This window comes from Etheostoma spectabile, chromosome 14, assembly GCF_008692095.1.
Source record: "Etheostoma spectabile isolate EspeVRDwgs_2016 chromosome 14, UIUC_Espe_1.0, whole genome shotgun sequence".
Taxonomy (NCBI): domain Eukaryota; kingdom Metazoa; phylum Chordata; class Actinopteri; order Perciformes; family Percidae; genus Etheostoma; species Etheostoma spectabile.
Genome location: NC_045746.1, coordinates 22,680,745 through 22,703,988, shown reverse-complemented (window position 1 = coordinate 22,703,988; position 23,244 = coordinate 22,680,745). Strand labels below are relative to the sequence as shown.

The 23,244-nt window shown below is 41.1% G+C and overlaps 1 protein-coding gene across 2 annotated transcripts in view; it reads left to right on the top strand.

Annotated features, from left to right (window-relative positions):
* Positions 1–23,244, top strand: part of thsd7aa (thrombospondin, type I, domain containing 7Aa) — a 213,050-nt gene that overhangs the window by 96,681 nt on the left and 93,125 nt on the right. For both annotated transcript variants that reach the window (XM_032535292.1, XM_032535291.1), the window contains exons 5-6: positions 5,043–5,198; positions 13,821–14,024. In XM_032535292.1, the coding sequence (XP_032391183.1) occupies positions 5,043–5,198; positions 13,821–14,024 (360 nt within the window). The remainder of the gene's footprint in view (positions 1–5,042; positions 5,199–13,820; positions 14,025–23,244) is intronic.

Genomic DNA, 23,244 nt, shown 5'->3' with positions numbered 1-23,244 from the left:
GGGAGGAGAACAACTTGGCCATGGTTCTCCTAAAATTCTGCAGATTAAAAGTTTTTTTTAAGAAATGGGATGCCTGACTGTTCGACACGTTGGAATTAAAAGTCATCAACAGGTCATTTAGATGATCTAATTTAGCACATTTTAGTGCAGTGGCATATTTGCTAACCGTGTGTTCATTACCCCCCCAGTTTTAAGATATAGCTCGTTAGAATGATATGACATTTTCATAGCCAATACTGACAGTTTGGTAGCCCCATTTTCCATATTCCCTCATTTGACTTGCCAACTTGCCGGCCTTCATTTTAAAATGTTATACATGTTAGTGGCGTGGCTCGAGGGATGGCTATGTGGGTTGTTGGTTTCAGAGTGAAATATTGTTAAAAAAGATTGGAATGTGAATAGGAATGACATTTAGTACAGATCTTCATGGTTCATGGTTTATATACCTCCTAGGGGTGCGACGAGATTCCCAGCTCACGAGACAAGACAAGATCGAGACGAGAGATTTTAACACTATTTTCCAAAAAACTTCAATGAAGAAATAAGACATAGTAAAATAAAGTCACAAAAGGAAAACCAAGTACTGAAAGGCTTTGAGATAAACTGAAATGACTGGCTTCTGAGTCTCTTCACTCAGAGAACCAAGGTTCCAACGTAACCAAGCATTTTCTGGCAGTAGTTGAGACCATTGAGACAGTAATTGTTTTACAATTGTTTCACATTGATTATATTCTAAAGAAGAAATAAATTACCATCAAGTACTCAACAGATGATTTCTGTGAAGAGAGATGCTCTTTCTCCTCCTCTGCATTTTATTCATTGCAGCACCACTAGTAGGCTACTAAAGCCTACTACTAGTGCTTTCTGACCACTATAGGACAAAGGGAGAACATTTCTCTTGTCATTAAAAGTAAAGTTAGGTTTTGCTGTCTGCTTCCCAACTCAGCGCTACAGTCAACTGCATGCTGTGGATGTGTGTGTTGGCCAAGAGAGGGGGAGAGAGAGAGAAAGAGAGAGAAGGAGCGAGAGAGCGGTGGTCATGTCGGCGTTCTAATGGAAGATTTTTTCTTCAGCTATCATTCTGCAAAAGTGACCTCAGAGTCAACTTTGGAGAACGTGCGGGGGTTTTTCCTAAACTAATTTCAAGGCCGCTGCTCTTCACGTGTACTGATATCACGAGACACTGTTTTACCTTGACGAGAAATCTAGTCACAGATAATCTTGCGTGATCTCGTGGGGACGAGATCTCGTCACACCTCTATTTACAGGACTTTGATGATCTCCAGACTATCCAACACCACCTGATGGTTGACATTTTTGCCTCAGTTGTAAATTTCAAAACTGTCAATGGATTGGAAATATTTTAGTGTCTGACCAAATACCAGCTAAATTAATCTATGAAACAGATTTATCCTCAGCTGTACGTTCTGTTTAACGGTGCCATCCCACATGTATTTCGTTACATTGTGGTAACGTCTGAAGTTCTTCCATGGACTCTGTAACATTTGTTGTGGAAAAAATGCCTTGGTTACCTTGGTTACCTTGTTCCAAGCCATTCTAGTGTGGTATAGAAAGCCTGCAGGAAGACTCTGCTCGATTTGTGCCAGTTTTCTTTGATATTTAACAAGCTAAGCTGCTTGACTCTGATTGGCTAACAGCTAGCCAATGAGAGCCTGGTTATCAGTATCCTCAACCCAGCGCAACTGGGCGAGCTTGTGAATAGTAATGAGCTCAGGCAACATGACATCAGACAGACCAGCTGTTGTGATTGACCTAAGAGATTTCCAAAAATGCAAGTAAAAATGGTTTTGTGTGGCAGGGCACCTTTAAGGGTAAATAGCATAGCTATGGTTGTGGGAAAAGTGGGCAACTGCCCCAGGACTCCAGTGCTGTGTAATATGTTGGAAGGACATGTCTTTGTATGGATATTTGTTAGATGCTAAAAGTATACCTATTTAGGGGTGGGGGCAGTAGGTGATTTGTTGACAAAGGGAACTAGCAAACTGCCCCATGCATGAGTCTTTTGGTTCTGTTTTTTTTAAATAATAATATCTTGGGCAGGTAGTATCCAGCACTGGTTGGTTTTTAAGTTGTGGGTTTCCAAAAGAGTGCAACATTTTGCCATGCTAATTAGAAAAAGCAAATACTCAGGTTTTTTTTCTGTATACAATAGAGGAGGTTTTGTTGCCAGCACCAATGGGAAAATGCCAAAATAAGACTAATGATAACAAAAATAGTTCAATAATTCAAATCCTCTCTGAATGTGTTTAATACCAATTTACCAAACTGTTGAATGAACAGAACAAATATATGAGCGCAATAGGGTTTTACTGTCCTCCTGGAGAACTTAAAGGTAGTATTAACCAGTTTTGTTAATTTGCTCAAATGGTCAGAAATAACAGTAACGTGCATAGATTTATATCAAACAAGGCAACACTGACTGTCTTCACTGTCATCTGTAGTCACCCCCGAAAGCCCATGCTGAGTCAGGAAAAACCCCGTCACTGTCTTGACAGTTGGTGTGCTGACATTAGCATTCAGCTCAATGCACCGCTTGCACTCCTCTAATTACTGGGTATTTTGAACGCCTTGGATTTTTCCTTTCTCTCTTAAGGATGTGGGAAATTCCTTCAGTCACATCCTTAAAATAGTATAGCTGTGTTAAAATACAGATACAGATAATCGCAAAGACCCTTGCAAAGTGCTGGGTAGGCAGGTTCAGTGGAGGCATACCCAAACACATACAGAAGCACGGGTAGGGTATAGTGGAATATTCACAGGAGTGTGGTAATGAGTCACTGTCTTCACAGCCAGTCAGATTATAAGTCATACCTTTTAAGAGCTGTGCCAGTCACAGTAGGGCCTGACAGATGACTCATGAAATAGAAGGCAGGGTGCAGGAAGTAGAAAAATAATAATATTGTTCTGAAGGTTCAGAATTGCAATATGATACCATGTGACACCACATGTCTGCAGCCAGAGGTAGATATCTTTTAAAGTTTAATTTGTTGAGAATGTTGCACATTTTAAATTTTGCGGTCGTTTGACGGCCCTGTCAATCCCTGCCCACCACAAACTCTTTCACTTTTACTTCCGAACCCATTTTTATACCAAGCCATTAGTTCCAAGGTCTAAAAAAGTTGAAAGACAACCGGAAGTTCTTTTTAAAGCTATAGTGCGTAGTTTCTGTCTCCCCCAGGAGGAGTTCTAAGTAATGACTACAACACTGTTGGCGCGTCCACATGATACAAGCCTTCGCACGTGCACCCACCCCTCCACACAGTTGCTAGTAGCCAAGGAGGACATGGAGGATTAAAAAAAGATGACAGACTCTTCAGAAGAGGTCATTATCTTCACTCAAGCATCTAGTCGGGAAAGTCACGTGGCGACACAATCTTCTGACCGTAGCCATACTGAGAAATCCAGAGAGAGTTGTGTGGAGCTGATAGTCTTAATTATCTTTGTAGCAACTCACTAGACAACAACTTGGATGTAAAGGAACCTCATTGATATAAAAAAGTTTCGCACTAAAGCTTTAATCAGCTGTCTTTTTCAACCGTCCCGTTCCCGCGAGTCACAGAACCGTAAGTCCACCCACAACCTTTTCCTCAATCTAAAGGGACGCCAATAGTCCCGACAACAAAGGCACCTGACCAAGCGTCCTTATTTACCAGATGGGAGTGAGAATGTGTTGGAATAACCTGTGTCCTACAGTTACCTTCTATTTGTGAGAATATCTTAATTTGTAACTAAAATTTGGTTTAATGAATAGTCTACCGTCCAAAATGACCAATTGATGGTAATACATTGTGTAACAGCATGTGATGTTATTCAGTCCCCTGGCGCAATGTTAGTACTCATGTTGCATGGAAATTGTACAGGTCCCCGGGTGCCATTGGATTTCCAAACTAATGGTGCGATCAACAACGTGTTTCGATGTGCTGATTTGATGTTTCAGTTTTTATTGTTCTCTACATGAATACATGTTTAGCAACTGCAAAGAAAAACACACCAAACCATGTAATATAATTAGAAAATGATAGGATATTGATGTAAATTACATAGCGACAAATCACATTGCAGCATTTGACATATCAAGCGTTTTTTTGTCTAACGGGGGTACTCAAGGGCATGCCACATGTACGCATATTTAAATGACACTATTAAAGGATGCACCTTTGGCCAAGTGGAGGCAATTTGCATGTGAATGAGGCTCAGTCCTGTCGTGGCACAGCGAGAATGATTTATCAGCCTGATGACCTTGCAGAGAGTCACCTGCAGCTGTTTGGAGCTGAGGTCCACTGAGAATCAGGCCACATTGAAGACTGGCCTGCTGTGCTGGGAAGAAAAAAAAAACCTTTGTTGTTTCAAAGTTGTCTGGTTTTGGAAGATGTGGGGGGTTTTGGCAGTGGGTGCCAAAAATAAAATAGTAGACTGTTTGCAAATGGCTTGGCTTTGATGTTGAGGATTTGTTTCTGGGGGCTGTGGGATTCCAAAGGCAGGGGTCTAGGGGACCATAAAGACCAACTTCTGCAATTTTTATTTACTTTTTGTAATTTATTTTTTACACGTTTTACATGTCTTTGTGGTTTGTTCTGTTTAACTATGCAGATTTATAACTTCATAACTTTGAAGATTAGAGTTGAACTTCTGTTGTCCCTGCACAGTTTGTATGAATGGTCTTCTATACAGCTTTGAAACTGAATGGGAAGGTATTGACGTATAAGTTAGAAACTCATATTACAAAATATGAAAATAATATGTCAACATCTAAGCAACCTGTGTCAATTCGCTGAGCGTGATTCACATGTCAAACAGTATTTGTCGGATTATTAATGAAAAGAGCTGGGAAACCCATTCTGGACAATTTGTGGATTTTCATGTTTAATGTCCACATATTTTTTTGTTCTCTTTCATTTGATTGTATCTTGTTACATGTTAGTGTAAAAAAAAAAAAAAAAAAATAGATCATAACATAATTCCTACAATGTTACACAGTAGGCCTACAGTGTGTCACATAGCTCTTCTCTTTGTCTCCAAAGCATTGCGGCCAATGGACAGTGATCTGTGTCTGGGTATCTCCCCAAACACCACCCAGCTCTGCCATATCAGCTGTCCTGTTGAGTGTGAGGTGTCTTCTTGGAGTGCCTGGGGACCCTGCACCTATGAAAACTGCCAGGACCAGGCAGCCAAAAAAGGTAAGAATTCAAATGTGACAATATTAATGCAATTGTCTCATAAAGTAGTTGACGGAATTCTATAGGGACCTCTGACTAAAGATGGCCACACACTGGCTGCATTGCGCGTGCGTGGCGGTTCTGTTGCGTGTCAGCTGTGTGTCAGCTGTGTGGATTTTCCAACACAACAGAAACATGTGTGACGCGGCGTCGCTGCTGCTAGGTGACATAAAGGGAGGGCTATCTCGGGACATAGCGCCTGCAGATTTGGATCACCTTAGTTTGGCATATGGGGAGAGAGTTTTTAACCATAAATACATCGGCTACTGACTTGATTACAGCAAGACAATGCCGGCAGTAATGACGGCAAAATATGTATCAGCATATTTTGTTCTGTATGACTGGTGCAATATTTGAATTTTTTTACATTTAAATCTGCATTGATATAAAAACCTAGAAACTTTCAAACATCAAAATGTATTTGTGTTGGAAGTGTTTCCAGGCACAATAGAATAGGAATAGATGTTTATATGTCATTTTGACACAAATACATAATAAATGACATTTTGATGTTTGAAAGTCTCTAGGTTTTACGTCAATGCAGATATAAATGTAAAAAAAATTAAAATACTGCACCAGTCATACACACTTCTTATTGGAAATGTTACAATCTGCATGCCAAATGGCCGCTTTGATATCCATTAGCAGGAATTTACGGTAGTTTGATTGACTTTTCCCCATCCGCATTACGGAAAGACCCGCCCCACTGTGCCTCTGATTGATTAGTACCCGTTGCCTTCTTCACAGAAGGTAGCGCAAAGGAAAGTAGTGGTAGTAGTTGTAGTAACTCGAAAGGAGCGGGCTCAGTAGATGATGGCAGGCTTAATGCTGATGGCACACTGATTAACATGAACATTTTAAAATGGCACTTCACAAGAAATCGGTTGCTCACCCATGCTTTAATATATGGCACTATGTCAAGTTAATAATGTGATAAATACATTGGAATTTCCTACTTTTGGACCCTCCTGTCAAACTGACTTTTGGTACCTAAACAATACTGATGATGTGTTCAAATCCTTCTGAATTTTTAGGGGAATTTCTTTTCAGTTGCTGAATGAGCTATATCCTGTATATTGCTCATACTGTATGCACATCCCACATTTGTACATGCAGGTTAACTAAACATCCCACACTGCAATTTCACCTTGTGTGTCTTCTGGATGTATCTTCTATTGTACCATTCTAGTATTAATAGTAAAAGATCAAATTTTAATAGCTAACATATTCAAAGTCCTGGCCTTGTGACAGCAGCAGAGGAAGGCGAAAGGTTGGAGTGGGAGCCAAAATTGTCATCTTCTCTGCTTATTTGTAGGCTGTTGAAGCAGGTTGTGCTAGTCCATAAGGGTTGACGTGGTCTCTGCTTCAGCCCTTAATTATCCCTGGAACAGCAGCGTCTGCCATGACTAATGCATGTTGACTCTGCCTTAATGAAGCGCCTGAAATGAAAGGGAGGGCTTGATATTCTCATCCATGCCTCTTAATGATGGATCCACTTTCTCAATACTCTACTTCTGTTCTTGCTGTCGTCTGCTATACATGATGGAAAGTGAACCTGAACATGCGCACACACACACACACACCCACCCTTAAGGGTGTGTACCCTGTAGAACAGACTGGAGAGCAGCATGTTGAGGAGGTTTAGCGATTAGTATGTAAGGGGGAAATTTCACATAGGGAGGTTGGTCAGGGGGTGGATGGGTCAAGCACAGGACTTTCACCCAGGAAAGCGGGTTTTGTGTCCCGCGTGTGCCCTTTACTGTTTTGTTATTGCCGCGAGTCACAGCCCACCCACGAGTTTTTCCTTAACCTAACAGCGTCAAAATGGACGCCAATAGTCCCGACCAAGCGCATATCATATGACGCTAAAGGAGACTTTTAGCGTCAACAACAACATCAAAGGCACCTGACCAAGCGTCCATATTTTACGAGATGGGAGTCAGGATGTGTTGCAAATAAATACCTGTGCAAAGTATAGCTATGACTTAGTCCTCAGTGCAATCGCTGCAGGAACCAAACTGTTTTTGTATCTTTTTGTTCTACACCTAGGGATTGAAAACCTACGCCCAGAGGGGAGAAGCTGAAACTCTGTGTGCAATGGATGGGAACTGTCATTTAAAATTTAACCAATCATGCGCTTTAACTGTTTTGTGTACAAGGTGTACACATTGAGCAGTGGGTCACCGATCAGCCTGCTAGACCACTTTACTGTGTAGCAGGCTGAGTGAGTTTTTATTTTTCAAAGAGAGGTTCCCAAATCAGGCTGCTAACGTAAATGATAAAACGGATCCAATAAAAGCGTGGTAAAAGAGAGTCATGATGAATTTGTCAGTGTGGATGCAACTCAGTTTCCTCAAACAGAACAGGCACTTACGCCCTTTTTACACACAGTTTGACATTTAGTTTCAAATGTGAGTTTTGAGTCTATAATCGTCCCCAGGTATTTATAAGGTTGCACACGTTGAACAGTTTGACCTTTGATTGATGTAATTTCTTGTGTCTGGATTTTTTTTTACTAAAATCAATGAACATGTCCTTTGTTTTGGCTACATTTAGATGAAGGTGGGATGCCTTGCTCCATTCAACAAAGTCATTGATGACTGGACCATGACCTATTTCACTGTCTCGGAGAAGGCTAACATTTACTGAGTCATCTGCATATTTGATTATGGTCCTGTTGTCCCATCTGCTCTGGCACATATTTGTGTTCAAGATGTAAAGAAGAGATGAGAGTATGCATCCTTGTAGGGCGCCGGTTGATGAGAGACTACCAATCACTCTCCTGTTTGTTAAAACGTAAAGGATCCAGTCTACCAGGTTGTAGCGCAGGTCAAACCGTTCTAGTGGTTGTAATATGAGGTTAGATTGTATTAAAAGCAGAGGAAAAGTCAACGAATAAAAATCTGGCATGGGAGCCACTGTTATCCAAATGCTTAACAAGTAAATTAAAGTGACTCCCCTAAGGGGTCTATAAGCTGCAGAGTGTCCAATGAATGCTCTGTTTTCCTTAATATTTCACCAATTTTTCTAATGCTTTCATTACAATTGATGTGAGTGCCACTGGTCTGAAATCAGTAAGGGTTTTGAGGGTGTTTGATTTGGGAAAAGGGACCACAACAGCATCCTTCCAGACCTCAGGTACTAGTTGGCTGTGAGGATTTGTTAAAATGGAATGGAGAGGAGGACTCAATTGCTCTGCACAGGTTTTAAGTATGCACCCACAGATGTTACCTGGACCTTGGCTTTGATAACTCTTACAGAGAGGAAGACTTTGTGCGCTACTTTTTGTCTTATGTTAAAGTGTTTAGTAGCCTCCATGAGCTGGTTACTCAAATTGTAGATCTTATTGCTAAAATCAAAGTATCAAAACAATTGTAAAATTGGTTAAGAGCACTAACCAGCCCGCTGTTTGAGCTAAAACCCTCCAGGGTGACTGGATGGCTGTTCTTTAGATTCTGGAGGATATGGTTATCATGCTGCCCCAGGCTGATCCAAGGTTGTTCGTTGCCATCTTGGTCTCCACTTTATTTTTACAGTCTCGTTTGCGTTAAGAATTACAACTTTTAGATCTTTGAACCCAGCAGACCATCGGACCATGGTAATGACAGTGATTTATAAGCGTCCTTTATAGATCCGTAGCAGGTTTTAGCCCGTCTTGGTAGGACAGGAGACAATCTGGTAAAGGTTTGTCATTGTTTTCTCTGGAGACATACATGGTTAAAATCACCCAGTGTGAAGTTTGGCGTCTCGGGTGAGAGTGATTGCTTTTTCTTCACGGCATCAAAGATGGTGTTAGAAGCCAACACCACATTCGCCCTTGGGTGAATGTAGACAGAAACTCACGGGGCAGATAGAAAGGTCGAAGCAATACTGATCGACATCTGGTGTACAGATACATTCTCTTACAGTCCCAGAGTTGCAGTATTGTTTGTTGCGATATAGACATACCCCGCCACCGTGACATTTCCACGTTACCTCTCCCTCTCGGTCGAGTCTGTAAGGTGCCCCAAATCCATCAATTGACAAGTCGGTGTCTTGCTCATTCTCCGTCAGCCAGGTCTCTTTGAAAGCCTATACAACAGTTCCTGAAGTCCTTTAAGAAGCTGATGTGTCCCTGGAGCTCATCCATTTTGTTCCTCAGGGACTGGACGTTCCCGAGGATCATGGAGGGTAGACAAATACAAGAAAGCCTCTGTTTTTGGAAGCGTTGCCTTGCTTCCTCTCCGTTTGCCGCTGTTTTGCCTTCCTGGGTCTTTTAGGATGAAATCTGGCAGTTGTGGCGTGATCTCTGTCACACACGTTATCCCGCAGTTCAGTTGAAGCAGTGTAGTTCTGGTGTACTGTAGCCCTCCATAGCTCTGTTGACAGAATTGGAGATAATTAATCCATAAAAGAGCACCCAGAGGGTAGAAAAGGTGTCCATTGTGGATAAGCGCATACATCAATTTAATTAAATTTTATTTAATGTATCAAATCATAAGAGAAGTTATCTCAAGACACTTTACAGATAGAGTAGATCTAGACCACACAAAATGTATAAAGCCCCAACAATTTTAGTAAATCCCCCAAGAGCAAGTAACTAGTGCGACAGTGATGAGGAAAAACTCCCTTTTTGGAAGAAACCTCGGACAGACCCAGGCTCCATTCCACTGCACCCCCCCAAAATCTACACCTGTGGCCTATGGGGCGCCGTTTGTAAAGCGGCTCGTGCTGAAAATAACAGCAACATTTTGTCACATTTAGCTTTAAATAATGTTTAAAAACCTGGTATGAAATTTTGAGGGTCACTTTCTTGCACATTACAACAATATTTGCAACTTGGAATATTTTAAATAGTTAAATCCAAATATTAAATGTTACCAAATGTTAAATGTTAAATCTATATGCTAAATCTAAATCTAAGTTAAATCTAAAATCTAAATGTTAAATCTAAATCTAAATCTAAATGTTAAATCTAAAATTTAAATCTTAATCTAAATGTTAAATATAAAATCTAAATCTAAATGTAAATCTAAATATTAAATCTAATATCAAATTAAATTAAATTAAATCTAATATAATCTAAATATAACTAAATCTAAATGTTTAATCTAAATCTAAATGTTAAATCTAAATCTAAATCTAAATGTTAAATCTAAATCTAAATGTTAAATCTAAATCTAAATCTAAATGTTAAATCTAAATATTAAATCTAAATCTAAATGTTAAATCTAAATCTAAATGTTAAATCTAAATCTAAATCTAAATGTTAAATCTAAATGTTTCGGGTGAAACTAAATATTTAGCTAATATGCAAATTAATGTCGGTAACCGGAAGTACCAAAATAAAAGCTTGAGGAGGTCAGTGTATGTTTATAGTGTCAAATAACGAATAAAAATCCTCTCATTGGGATATATGGACTCTTGAACTTGGATAACCGTGAAAATAACTACCTAAAATAATAAACACAGTTGGGGAAAACTGTATTTGAAGAGTACTTTGAGTTTTTAGTGTCACTTTTATGAATGGTGTGGGAATTATAGCCACAGCCAGCCACGGGGGGGCTCACTTTGACTGGTCTGTCACGTTCGCTTGCATTAAGGTCAGCAAGAGCCTATCCCCGCCCGCCCCCGACAAGGCACCGACAAGACACTGCGAAATGTCCAACGAATCGCGTTAGCGAGAACATCGGCAGAGCCGTCCGGTGGCTGAACAACTACAACAGCGACAGCAACAGCCTCAGGGCCACCTCAGGCCACCTCGGTAAGATGTTTTCAAAATCACGGAGCTAGCAACCCTGTTGTCAAGGTAACTTAACTAAACTAGCTAACGGTAGCTAGCCAGTAGAGATTTGCTACTACTGACAACAAGACAATGCTAGCTCCGTGATTTGGAAAACATGCTACCGAGGTGGCCTGCGGTGCGCCGAGGCTGTCGCTGTTGCGTTTAATAAGTTATAAGTGATAGGCTCTTGCTGACCTTAAGCAATCGAACATGACAGACCAGTCAAAGTGAGCCCCCCCCCCCCCCCCCCCCCCCCCCCCTTTGAACTTTAAGTTTTGAATGTCACTTTTATGAATGTGTGGGAATTAAGCCACTATAGCAGCCAAGAGGGGGGGCTCACTTTGACTGGTTGTATGTTCGATTGCATTAAGGTCAGCAAGAGCCTATCACCGCCCCCCCGACAAGGCACGGTACTGTTGGCCATGGTCACTCTGAAATGTCTAACGAATCAGCGTTAGCCGAGAACATCGGCAGAGCCGTCCTGGGGCTGTACAAACTTATAAACAGCAACAGCGACAGCCTCGGGGCCACCGCAGGCCACCTCGGTAAGCATGTTTTAAATCACGGAGCTAGCATTGTCTTGTTGTCAAGGTAGTAGCAAATCTCTACTGGCTAGCTACCGTTAGCTAGTTTAGTTAAGTTAGCCTTGACACAGGGTTGCTAGCTCGTGATTTGGAAAACATGCTTACGAGGTGGCCTGAGGCTGTTGCTGGCGCTGTTGAATAAGTTTGTTCAGCCCAGGGACGGTTCTGCCGATGTTCTCGGCTAAAGCGGATTGTTGGACATTTCGCATGTCTTGTCGGTGCCTTGTCGGGGGCGGGCGGGGATAGGCTCTTGCTGACCTTAATGCAAGCGAACGTGACAGACCAGTCAAAGTGAGCCCCCCCGTGGCTGGCTATAGTGGCTATAATTCCCACACCATTCATAAAAGTGACACTAAAAACTCAAAGTACTCTTCAAATACAGTTTTCCCCAACTGTGTTTATTATTTTAGGTAGTTATTTTCACGGTTATCCAAGTTCAAGAGTCCATATCTCCCAATGAGAGGATTTTTATTCGTTATTTGACACTATAAACATACACTGACCTCCTCGAGCTTTTATTTTGGTACTTCCGGTTACCGACATTAATTTGCATATTAGCTAAATATTTAGTTTCACCCAAAACATTTAGATTTAACATTTAGATTTAGATTTAGATTTAACATTTAGATTTAGATTTAACATTTAGATTTAGATTTAATATTTAGATTTAACATTTAGATTTAGATTTAGATTTAATTTAGATTTAGATTAACATTTAGATTTAGATTTATATTTAGATTTAATTCATTTAGATTTGATTAACATTTAGATTTAGATTTAATATTTAGATTTAACATTTAGATTTAGATTTAGATTTAACATTTAGATTTAGATTTAATATTTAGATAACATTTAGATTTAGATTTAGATTTAACATTTAGATTTAGATTAACATTGTTTGATTAGATATAGATGTAACATTTAACATTTAGGTGTAACATTTAAATATTGGATTTACTATTTAAAATATTTCCAAGTTGACCAATATTGTTGTAAATGTGCAAGAAAGTGACCCTCAAAATTTCATACCAGGTTTTAAAAATTATTTAAAGCTAAATGTGACAAAATGTTGCTGTTATTTTCAGCACGAGCCGCTTTACAAACGGCGCCCCATAGTGGCCAGCTTCCAACCTAATTAATTTGTAGTGAAATTATCAGATGACACTGCTATCTTCAGTTTACATTCATTTACATGCTATAAAGCTGACGTCGACAGGTTCATGGACTGGTATGGTGAGCATCATTTGCACATGAATGCAAAGCTGAATACATTATATTGGATCTCAGTCCAACTGGAGATCACAGTTCTGTACATACAATTAGCCAGTGAATAATTATGTCGCCTCATACAGTCACAACACTGTTAATGATGTATCTTGCGATTGAAAAAAGTATTCTTTTTTGGGGGGGTTTGCAAGGCATTTCAAGAGAATTACTGCACAGCCTTGATATCATGAGCTGATGTCCTGTACACAATAGGTCATCACGTATCATTGTTTCCATGTATCTGTGTCTTCAGTCAAAATGAAGCCTCTAGCTCTGACTGCTGCCTGTGTTGTGCTGCAATCTTGTAGCCATGCCATTCATAATACACCCAGCAGATAGCAAGTGAGTGATGTCTGAAAGAATTCCCTGCACCCCAAGCCTCATCTCCCTTATTACCCCCCCACCCTAGATAAAAAACCTCCATCAAAGGAGCTAGACACTTAGCAGTAGCAGTACATGTTGTGCCGACCTGTCTTATTAAATACTGTTTTTTTAGGGAAAAAAGAGACAGATGAAATGGAGAAGGATCCTGCTGTCTCTACCTGCAGGCACTCCAGGACTCCACGGCCTTATCGGGCTGGAGCAGGAGTGTGGATTAGGGGGTGGGTGACCTTGGCTGGGCTGAAGTAACCATCCCCCCTTCCAAGGACCTGGGTCATGGAATCCCATGCCCTTGAGCAGAGGAAACGACACACTTGAGAACAAGCCCCCGCTGAATTAATTACTGTAATGAGAGGGGGAAAAAAACGTCATTATGTGAAGTTCTTCTTGGAATCTCTGTCAACTTCAGGCTTAATGGACTGTCACATTAAATGCAATATTACAGTTATCATCAAAGGCACACTGTGACCATGGAGTGAAGTTAATGTGCGTTCGGGTTCCAAATTATAGTTGCAGAGGGGGAGAACATGGTTGATTAGTGTGATGCTGGTTTCATTTTCTTCATTAGGTTCTTGTTGTTCCCAACAGGTTTCAAACTGAGGAAGAGGAAGATCACCAATGAGCCAACAGGTGGGACGGGCAACTGCCCCCACCTGGTGGAAGCAATACCGTGTGAAGACCCCAGCTGCTTTGACTGGCTGGTGGTTAAGCTGGAGGAGTGCGTCCCTGATAATGAGAAGGAATGTGGACCAGGAACCCAGATGCCACAAGTGCAGTGTGTCAACAGTGATGGTGAGTAGACACATGACTTTACCATGAAGCAACTTTTAGAAATACCGTGGTAAATTTGCACCCTCACACAGAATCAAGACAAATACACATTTGCGTGAAATAGTAAACTGGCCCACAGTGCATCAGTTGATGTCCTTGGCACATGCTTTTCTAAAGCGTTGATCCAGATGTGGGGAAATTGGACAGTAGCATATATATGTTCATGCACATAAACTTCTGATGATGGACATTAGGTCAAACCTGGTGCACAGACTAGAGCTAGGCAATATATCTATATAATATCGATATCGTGATATGGGACTAGACATTCTCTAAGATCTTGGATATTGTAGTATTGTAACATGGCATAAGTGTTGTCTTTTCCTTGTTTTAAAGGCTGTATTACAGTAAAGTTATGTCATATTCTGAACTTACAAGACTGGTGTAACTGTTCTTTTATTTGCCTTTGCCCACTTAGTCATTATATCCACATTCATTGATATCTCATTGAGTAAATATTTTGTGAAAGCACCAATAGTCAACACTACAATATTGTTGCGACATTAATATCAAGGTTTTTGGTCAAAAATAATGTGATATTTTGCATCATGCATTGATGGTTTGTGTTGCCCCTAACAGTATAGGCAGCACTGATTGACTGTGGGGGGTGCTGGCAGAAATGCAGGCGTTGAACAGGACGGTTGTGGTGAAGTGGGAGCTGAGCCAGAAGGCAAAGCTTCCGATTTACAAGTTGATCCTCGTTCTAACTTTCAAGTATGGTCATGAGCTTTGGGTAGTGACCTGAAAAATCAGATCGTCCATGCAAATAGCCGAAAACTGAGTTTCTTCCGTAGTATGGCAAAATGAAAATAGGGTCAGGAGCTCAGAGTAGAGCCACTGCTCCTTTTTGAAAGGACTTGCACTTTTCTTAGGAGGTTTTCAGTCTCTGGCTTGATATTCCCCTCACTGTGAGGATTGGCTACTTTTCTCCCTTTGATGTCATTTGTAAATGATACACTTTGAGTTTTAGACTGTTGGATGGACAAAACAAAGCATCTGATGACATTGGGCCTCATTCACCAACATCTTCCTAGTTTTTTCTTGACTTTTTTCTTAAGAAGGTTCCTAAGAAAAGTCTACGCCTGATTCATGACGGGTTCTTAAACAGCAGAATTGTTCGCAGTTGTGTTCTTAGATTTATGTAAATTGAAAGCTCGTGCCCGTTGCTCCTATTTAGCATGAGTAAATGCCCCGGTAATTTCCATACAAGGGCAGAAATGTCAAAAATGACGTGGTAAAGAGGGTGGAGGCCTAGACTCCAAAAGAAAGAAAAACTTGCTGTAAGAAGTTAGCGAAAAAACAAGTAGCTATTTAATGCGTCCACATGGGATACATAGCAGCAAAGGAAACCAATGTACAGAATTCAATTTCTCATTCAGTGAACGCTGTATCTGGAGAAGGGTGCAGAACCGATGAAGTAGATGGGCCTAGCACAATTCATACACAATGGCAATTCAAAGTGCTTCACAAATTAGCAGAAGTGTAAGTGTAGTGTGTATTCATTAAAACAAACAAACATTGAATTACGTGTAAAATAATGAAAATAATAAGTTACAAAATTATCCGATTTTAAATTAGAATGGAAGAAAACTTAAAGTACTTATTTTGCGGACATGTCGGTTCTCAATTGTGAGTAAGTGCTCTTGAGTGTGCGTAGATTCTGTTCTTACCTAAGAACAAATCCCAAATGATGAATGCCAGAATCTTTGTAGAAACTGCGTAAGTGGGGTGGAAGAACAAATTTGTACATTTGGAGAATGATGCCCATTGTCTCGTGGCCGGAAATTGAGACTTTGGAATTCTTTTGGGACATTTTTAGAAACAAATATGAATTGTGATCCTGTGAACTAAAACTACATGGTTGAGTGAAAAGGGTAATGCATGATTTTGGAAACAGGAAATCAACAACAAAATCTATACTCAAGGTCCCAGCTGGAGTGGGAGCAGTTGTCATGGAGATACCTTAGTTTTGATCAAGCATGGGACATGGCATAACTTAGCAGCAGCAGTATCCCATTGACCAAATGTACTGATAACAAAATAATGGTTAGTTGCAGTCCTATAATGTAATTTTTGACGTTTTGTTTTCTGTCCAGTCCATATTAGCAATTTTCAACATTTTTAAAAGTCCTAGTGTTGTGGGTAGATGTAGCCAGTAGCCAGTAGCCAGTAGTCGAGCATGTGAAAAGCATGATGAGTTGGAGATGTGGTTGGAAAAATATGTTATTTTTATTTATATTCCTGATTAAGGCCCTTAGGCGACAATTAAAGAAAGACAAAATTCTTTCACAAAATAAAAGTAATTAATTCATAAACATCACAATACCAAAACACATACACTGTAATCTGACAGATTTACGTCCTGCACCCTCAGTTTCCTCGTGCTTCACTGCCAGACTATATAGGCCTGAAGCCCGCCCCTAAAATGGGATGATACCAACTCTTCAATGCAGGGGTGGCTCAAGTGACTAGACAGTTTAAAAAGGTTACATACAGCCAAAATGAATCTAATATACTAGACATTTACACACCTCATAATTCATATTAACAATAAAGAATGGCTAGGTTAACAGGTGGATTAATCTTGTGATCGTTAACATAAAAGTATGAACTCACTAAATAAACATATATACAGGCAGCATTCCAGGTGTGTCTTTGAGGGCTAAAATAGGTGGCGTGTAGCTACCATGGCTGCAGCCACTAAAAAGCAACATCAATAGCAGTTTGATCAGATTTTTTATGAAACTAAGCAGGAAATGCATTGAAATAGTAATTGGAGTAGTAGTAACTCTATTTCTGATGGACTCTGTTGATATTTATTGGGGGTGGGAATCTCTGGGCACCTCACGAGAAGGGTGCCTTTTTCGTAGCATCAGACGCGGACAGCCACTGTCAAAACGTCCATATTTTACGGGTTCGGAGTGAGAATGGGTTAATATACAAAAACTTATACAAATCCCATGGCTTTTGGCCACTTTCTACACTCTTGCCTAAACTCTAAGTAGTTGTCCATTATCCCATCCTCTTTCAGTCACCCTGTTTTCTGATTTGCACATGTCAAATGTTTTTTTAAATAATTGTTAACGTTCTAGTGAGAATCGCGATGCATCCACGGATCAATTATTTTTCCCATCCTTAATATTTATGCTACCATCCTCAAATACCGATGTTAGTTAAAGAAGATTGTGAGAAATCTTAGCGGGACATATTTGAAGTTTTAGACTGTCGGACACAGTTGTTTGGAACAGTTAATGTCCCAGCATTGAGGAAGAGGCTCTGCTGAACCCATTAGCTAACTGCCAGATAACTGTTGCTGTTTCTGCTTTGTTTGGACGTTATGTTCAATGTGTTATGGGTCAGTTTACTCAGCTCTAATTGCTGCAGTCACTTGGCCTCTCTTTGAACCACCACTTTGGGCGCTATAGCCTTGGCTCACTGCCCAACATTGTAATTGCTGTATATGTTGTAGGGAGATATCCCTCTATTGTGTGTGCTATTCCACGCAATTTCATTGTGCTCTTGAGGGTTTGTGTGTGTGTGTGTGTGTGTGTGTGTGTGTGTGTGTGAGTGTGTGTGTGTGCTTAAGACAGTGCCAACTCTCATGGTGCCTCACATTCTCTTCCAGCACAGTTTTGGCCAGTCGCCTGTGCTAGAACCCAAGGGAGAGCAGCTAAACACACACACACACACACACACACACACACACACACACACACACACAGAGTTTTTATTTGCTTTTGCCATTTAAAATGTATCGCTTCGTGGACGAGTTAACGTATTAAAGTCTTATTCAGATTATGTTTAGTGTTTATTCATGTCATGTCATTTTAATAAAACAGCTGCCATGTTTTAAGCTAACATTAGCCAGCAGTTTAAACCACGATGTCACAACATATTCTACATGTCATTGTCCCCTTTGGATGTTTTCAACACCAGGGAGAAAGGGGTATGATGATGATGATGATGATGATGGTGATGATGATGATGATGATGATGATGATGATGATGATAATGCTGTTGCGGTTGTGTGGCAGAACAAAAATCTGTCTTACTGTAAAATTCTTTGACTTTGTATGATTTACAGTTTGTCTTGAATGCATCATCTGGTGTTTCCCCTGTTTTGACAGATGTTTAAGTAAGCAGAGTGGTGACAGTTTATATAATGTTGTTGGGCTTTTCAGACCTCTAAACATTTTTTTTAAAGTTTATGTTTTTGTGATGTCTGTCCCATTCTTTTGAACGTGACATCTCACGGTCAGTTCCCCAGTATCGTCTTTATCGTCTTTTGTTCTTCTTGCATTTCTCATCTCCTTCTCCGTCTCATTCTCGTCATCTCCTTTCTGGTATTTTTCCCCATCTCCCCGTGTTTTCCCTTCTTTCTCTGCGTGTTTCTCCTTCTCGGCGTGTTTCTCCTTTTTCGCATTTCTCCTTCTCCGCATGCTTCTCCTTCTCGCCGTGTTTTTCCGTCTTGCCATGTTTTTCCTTCTTGCCGTGTTTTTCCTTCTTGCCGTGTTTTACCTTTTTGCCGTGTTTTACCTTTCGGCGTGTTTCTCCTTCTTGCCGTGTTTTTCCTTCTTGCCGTGTTTTACCTTTTTGGCGTGTTTCACCTTTACGGCGTGTTTCACCTTTTTGGCGTGTTTCACCTTTTTGCCGTGTTGCTCCATCTTGCCGTGTTTTACCTTTTCGCCGTGTTTTTACCTTTTCGCCGTGTTTCACCTTTTCGCCGTGTTTTACCTTTTCGCCGTGTTTCACCTTTTTGCCGTGTTGCTCCATCTTGCCGGGTTTTACCTTTTCGCCGTGTTTCACCTTTTCGCCGTGTTTTTACCTTTTCGCCGTGTTTCACCTTTTCGCCGTGTTTCACCTCTCGCGGATTCCAGAAAAATGTTCATAATGATCGGGTGTGTCATTTACATAATAATAAATCATTAGTTAGTTTGGGAACAGATCTACTATATGCAAATGCAGTGTGCAGTATCAGCCTTTATGGTGCATTATACATCAAGTGCCACTGGGTCCAATTAAAAGTCAAATCTGCTGGACGTTTGTACTTCTACCATGAATGGAGCTCAAACTTCCAGAGTTTCTACTTATAGCAATGCAAGAAATAAAATTTCTAGTCTTCAGGGATGGGTAGGAAAATTTAAAAAATGGGATTGTGGTAAAATATTTTTGTCTTGGATTTCTGTTTATTTTTATTAATCAAATGGGCCAAAATCAAAGAGATGTTTCAACCCAACATCCCAACGTTGTGGAAGTTTCTGTTCAGTGTTTTTGAGAGTGAAACAAAACTAAGAGTTGAGAACTGAAACCAAGTTTGGCCTTTGTATTTTATTTATACCTGCAGGTATAAGAATAACAATTTCACACAGCACAGCAGCACAATGTGAAAAAGAAAAAAAACTGGCTTATATACATCCCAGAGTCTAAGATGCACCCCTTTGTTAACATGACTCAGCATTTCTGACAGTCTGGTGCCTCCCTGCTTCTTCTCCTCTGCACACCATTCAGCCCGAGGTTACCAATCCCGTTTATCTCAACTGCCGAGGAGAGAGAGAATGTGCAGGGAGAGAGAGTTTACGGAGACCTTGTACCTTATCTAGTCCTGTACGTAAAACAAAAGTCACACAAAAGATTCAAGCATGTAAGAATCATAAAAAGAGGCAAAAACAGAAGATCCTTACTAGAATCTATTTTTCCCATTACACCACCACTCTCACACATACTCTAAGGCAGTCTATGAGGACTGATGAATAAATAAAAAACTATTGAAAACTAAAAAATCTAACTAAAAAGTCAACGGTAAAGAGGATATAAGTTGGTACAATACTTGTGTGTGTGTTTCAGAATATGGCAACTATGTACATTCCTAAACCATAACACAGGAGCTGCTAATGAGGGCTCTGGGGAGAGAGAGAGAGAGAGAGTGAGAGAGGGGGTTGTTCATCAGATTCTATGTTATGCTCATAATCAAGGCCCCCATTCACAGGCTGCAGTGCTCCATGTTGTTGCGGTGGCAGTGATTACCATCTTCCTCATTCCAAACTGACTTTCTCTTTCCATTAATTATCTTTAGTCTTTTCCACCTGAAAAATTAAAGTAAAACTGCCCTTGAAAGATAATTATTATGAAGCAGTAAGACATATGTACACTGCTGAGACCTTTATGATAGTCTTCATTTTTCTAATGTTCAGATCTACAGTCTGTGGTGAAGCATGCCAGACACATTGATCATGCTGTTTGCTGGAGTTCATCTTCTGCTGTTCTTATGGGTGAGGAAGAAATAGCTGAATGTTAAAGCTACACGCAACAATATTGTAGCTGCGGCTCAACTCTAGACATTTATTCTTCCTGCTTCTGGCGAGAGAGCAGTCGTCTGACTGCCTCGGTCCTGCATATATCGTTTTCAGGGAGTGCGTGTGGCGGCGCTTGTATTAGCAGCGGCCCGGAGGCATGCTCCAAACGGTATTTCGTTGCCTTGTACTTGTACATGTGTAATGACAATAAAGTTATCTATCTTATTATGGGAGAAAGGAGGACATTTTAGTACAAGTGGACTCTCATCTCCGGGAAGCATCACCTTTTCGTGGTGGAGGGGGTTGAGTATCCCTTTGAACCTGAGGGCTGTGTTGTCTGGAGCTTGGTGCTCCTGGTAGGGTCTCCCATGGCAAAGTGATTTCTGGTGAAGGGCCAGACAAAATAAACCCCTAACAGTCATTGAGGAAGAAGTGAAGTTAGCGTGCCCGGAGGAGGTCCCTTCTCAGGGCCATCCAATCTCTGTATGAACAAAGCTAGATTTATGTCCTGTTTGTAGTGTTTATGGACAGGATATCGAGGCATGGTTGGGGTGGGGAGGGGTTGCAGTTTGGTGGGCTGGGGATCTCATTGCTGCTTTTTGCAGATGATGTGGTCCTGATGGTATCATCAGCCTGCGACCTTCAGCACTCCCTGGATCAGTGTGAAGCGGCTGGGATGAGGATCAGCACCTCTAAATCTGAGGCCATGGTTTTCAGCAGGAAACCAATGCAGTTCCAACTCCATGTAGGGAAGGAGTCCTTAACCCAAGTGACCTTGGGGTCTTGTCTGCAAGTGAGGGGACAATGGAGCAGGAGATTGGTCGGAGAATTGGCGCAGCGAGTGCGGTATTACATTTCATTTATTGCAACGTTGTAACAAAAAGAGAGCTGAGCCAGAAGGGAAAGCTCTTGATCTACCCCTCTACCATGTCGAACTATCCTTGGGCAAGACACTCAACCCCGAGTTGCTCCTGAAGCTGTGCTTCGGAGTGTAAATGTGTGTGAATTTTTATCTGATGAGCAGGTGGCACCTTGTACGGCAGCCTCGGCCACAGCGGCCAAAATGGGTTTCCTCAGGAAGGGGGCCGGTGTCTCCCTTAGAGATAGGGTAAGAAGCTCAGTCATCTGAGTGGAGCTCGGAGTAGAGCCACTGCTGCGTCGAAAGGAGGAGGGTCGGGCATCCCTAGGGGGTGTTCCAGGCACGTCCAGCTTGCACGATCCGAGATACTCCTGCGCAAGTTGTTTGGGCATGCACGAACATCTTCCACCTCAAGAGGGCGTTAACGGTGCTGGGTGCAGCCATGTAGCTAGGGCTAGCCGGTTAGCTTTCAGGCTAACGTCTTACAGACAGAAGGAACACACTAGCTAGCGGTTTCAGCTATTCAACGCACATATATGTGTGTGTATGTAGGTGTGTGTTCGGTTAGCATGTAAGAGGAAGAAAGAAATCTTAGATAGAAAGGAGAGACACTTTGGATCTTGATTATCAATAATGACCAGTCCTATCGTTCACCCAGGTCTGGACTAACAAGTTAGGACAGACTCTGAGATTTTGTCTGAACAAAGGAGACTTTCATCTGTATAAGCTAAACAGCTGATCCTCTACGGAGATAAACACAGCTCCATCAGGTCACACAGACCAACGGTGCTTGTCTTCTCGCTGGACAGTAATTTAACTCCGTGGACGGAGCAATGTAGCATATACTTAAGATATGAAACTTAAAGTCCTTTGATCAATAACACAATAACAAAATAGATAGTCAGAGTGTTGCCAACAGCTACATTGTAGAGCGCCTTCTGGTGAACAAACTATGCAACACCAACACTCATTTATGACATTTATTTGTCATTATATATGATACTGATGAATGAATATTTTTATATATACATATATATTAGAGCTGGGCAGCGATTAAAAGTTTTAATCGGGATTACTCGCATCATTTTCCTGATTAATTGCGATTAATCGCAAAATGAAAAAATTGATTCAAAAGTAGTGTATATAGTGCAACTTTATTTTAAATGTTCTGCAAAAACTTACCAGCATTTTGTTTACAAAGTAGCAGTTAAATAAAATATTTAGTGTACATCTCAACTTAAACAATGTATTTATCATGTCCAGAGTTGAATTCCATCTGGTTGGAACGTGTTGCATAAGCGACTCCTTCTTATGTCCACGTTCTTCTGTTGTTGCTCTAACTCTGCAGCACTTGCTGGACTGTGTTTAGGTGCCCCACAACTTTTCTGCACTTCGCAAGGACACTGTCAAACGCGCTGTTGAGCAGAGACACTGGAGACCGTACGCAAAGCAGGGGACATGATCAGAAGGCAGAAGGCTGGCAGCAGCGATCAGATTCCGTATCTATTCGTACTATCTGTGCTAACTGCGGGGACTTTATTTGACACATTCCACTGCTGTGCAACTTCAATAAAGTGTCCCGCACATGTCTCAGTATAATGTCTCTCCTCTGTTTTCATTCCAGTCAGAGCACGTGAATGCAGCGCCCACTTTTCATCAGTATAATGCACTGGAACTCCGAGATAATTCTGGTTGCCCAGTGAGTCCAGTATAGTCCCCAGTAAGAGAAACAGCGCGTCCATGTTGTAGCGTGGTCGCTTTTGCAGTCCTCTCCTTTTCATACAACTCGTGTATTCTTCTTGTGATGGTGCGTCTTGAGGGACTCTCGTACCTGCCGTCATTGTTGCGATTCTCAGACCGATGTCCTCCACAACCCTACTGGGCCTGCAGTCTGTAGCTATCCACGTCGCTATGGCATTTGTTAGCTTCTCTTGCCTTGTTTATCTATGCTTACCCCCACGCTGCATCTAACGTTGCCTGCCAAAGCCTCGCGCCACTGTCTATTTCGTTGAATGATTTGCTGGTATCA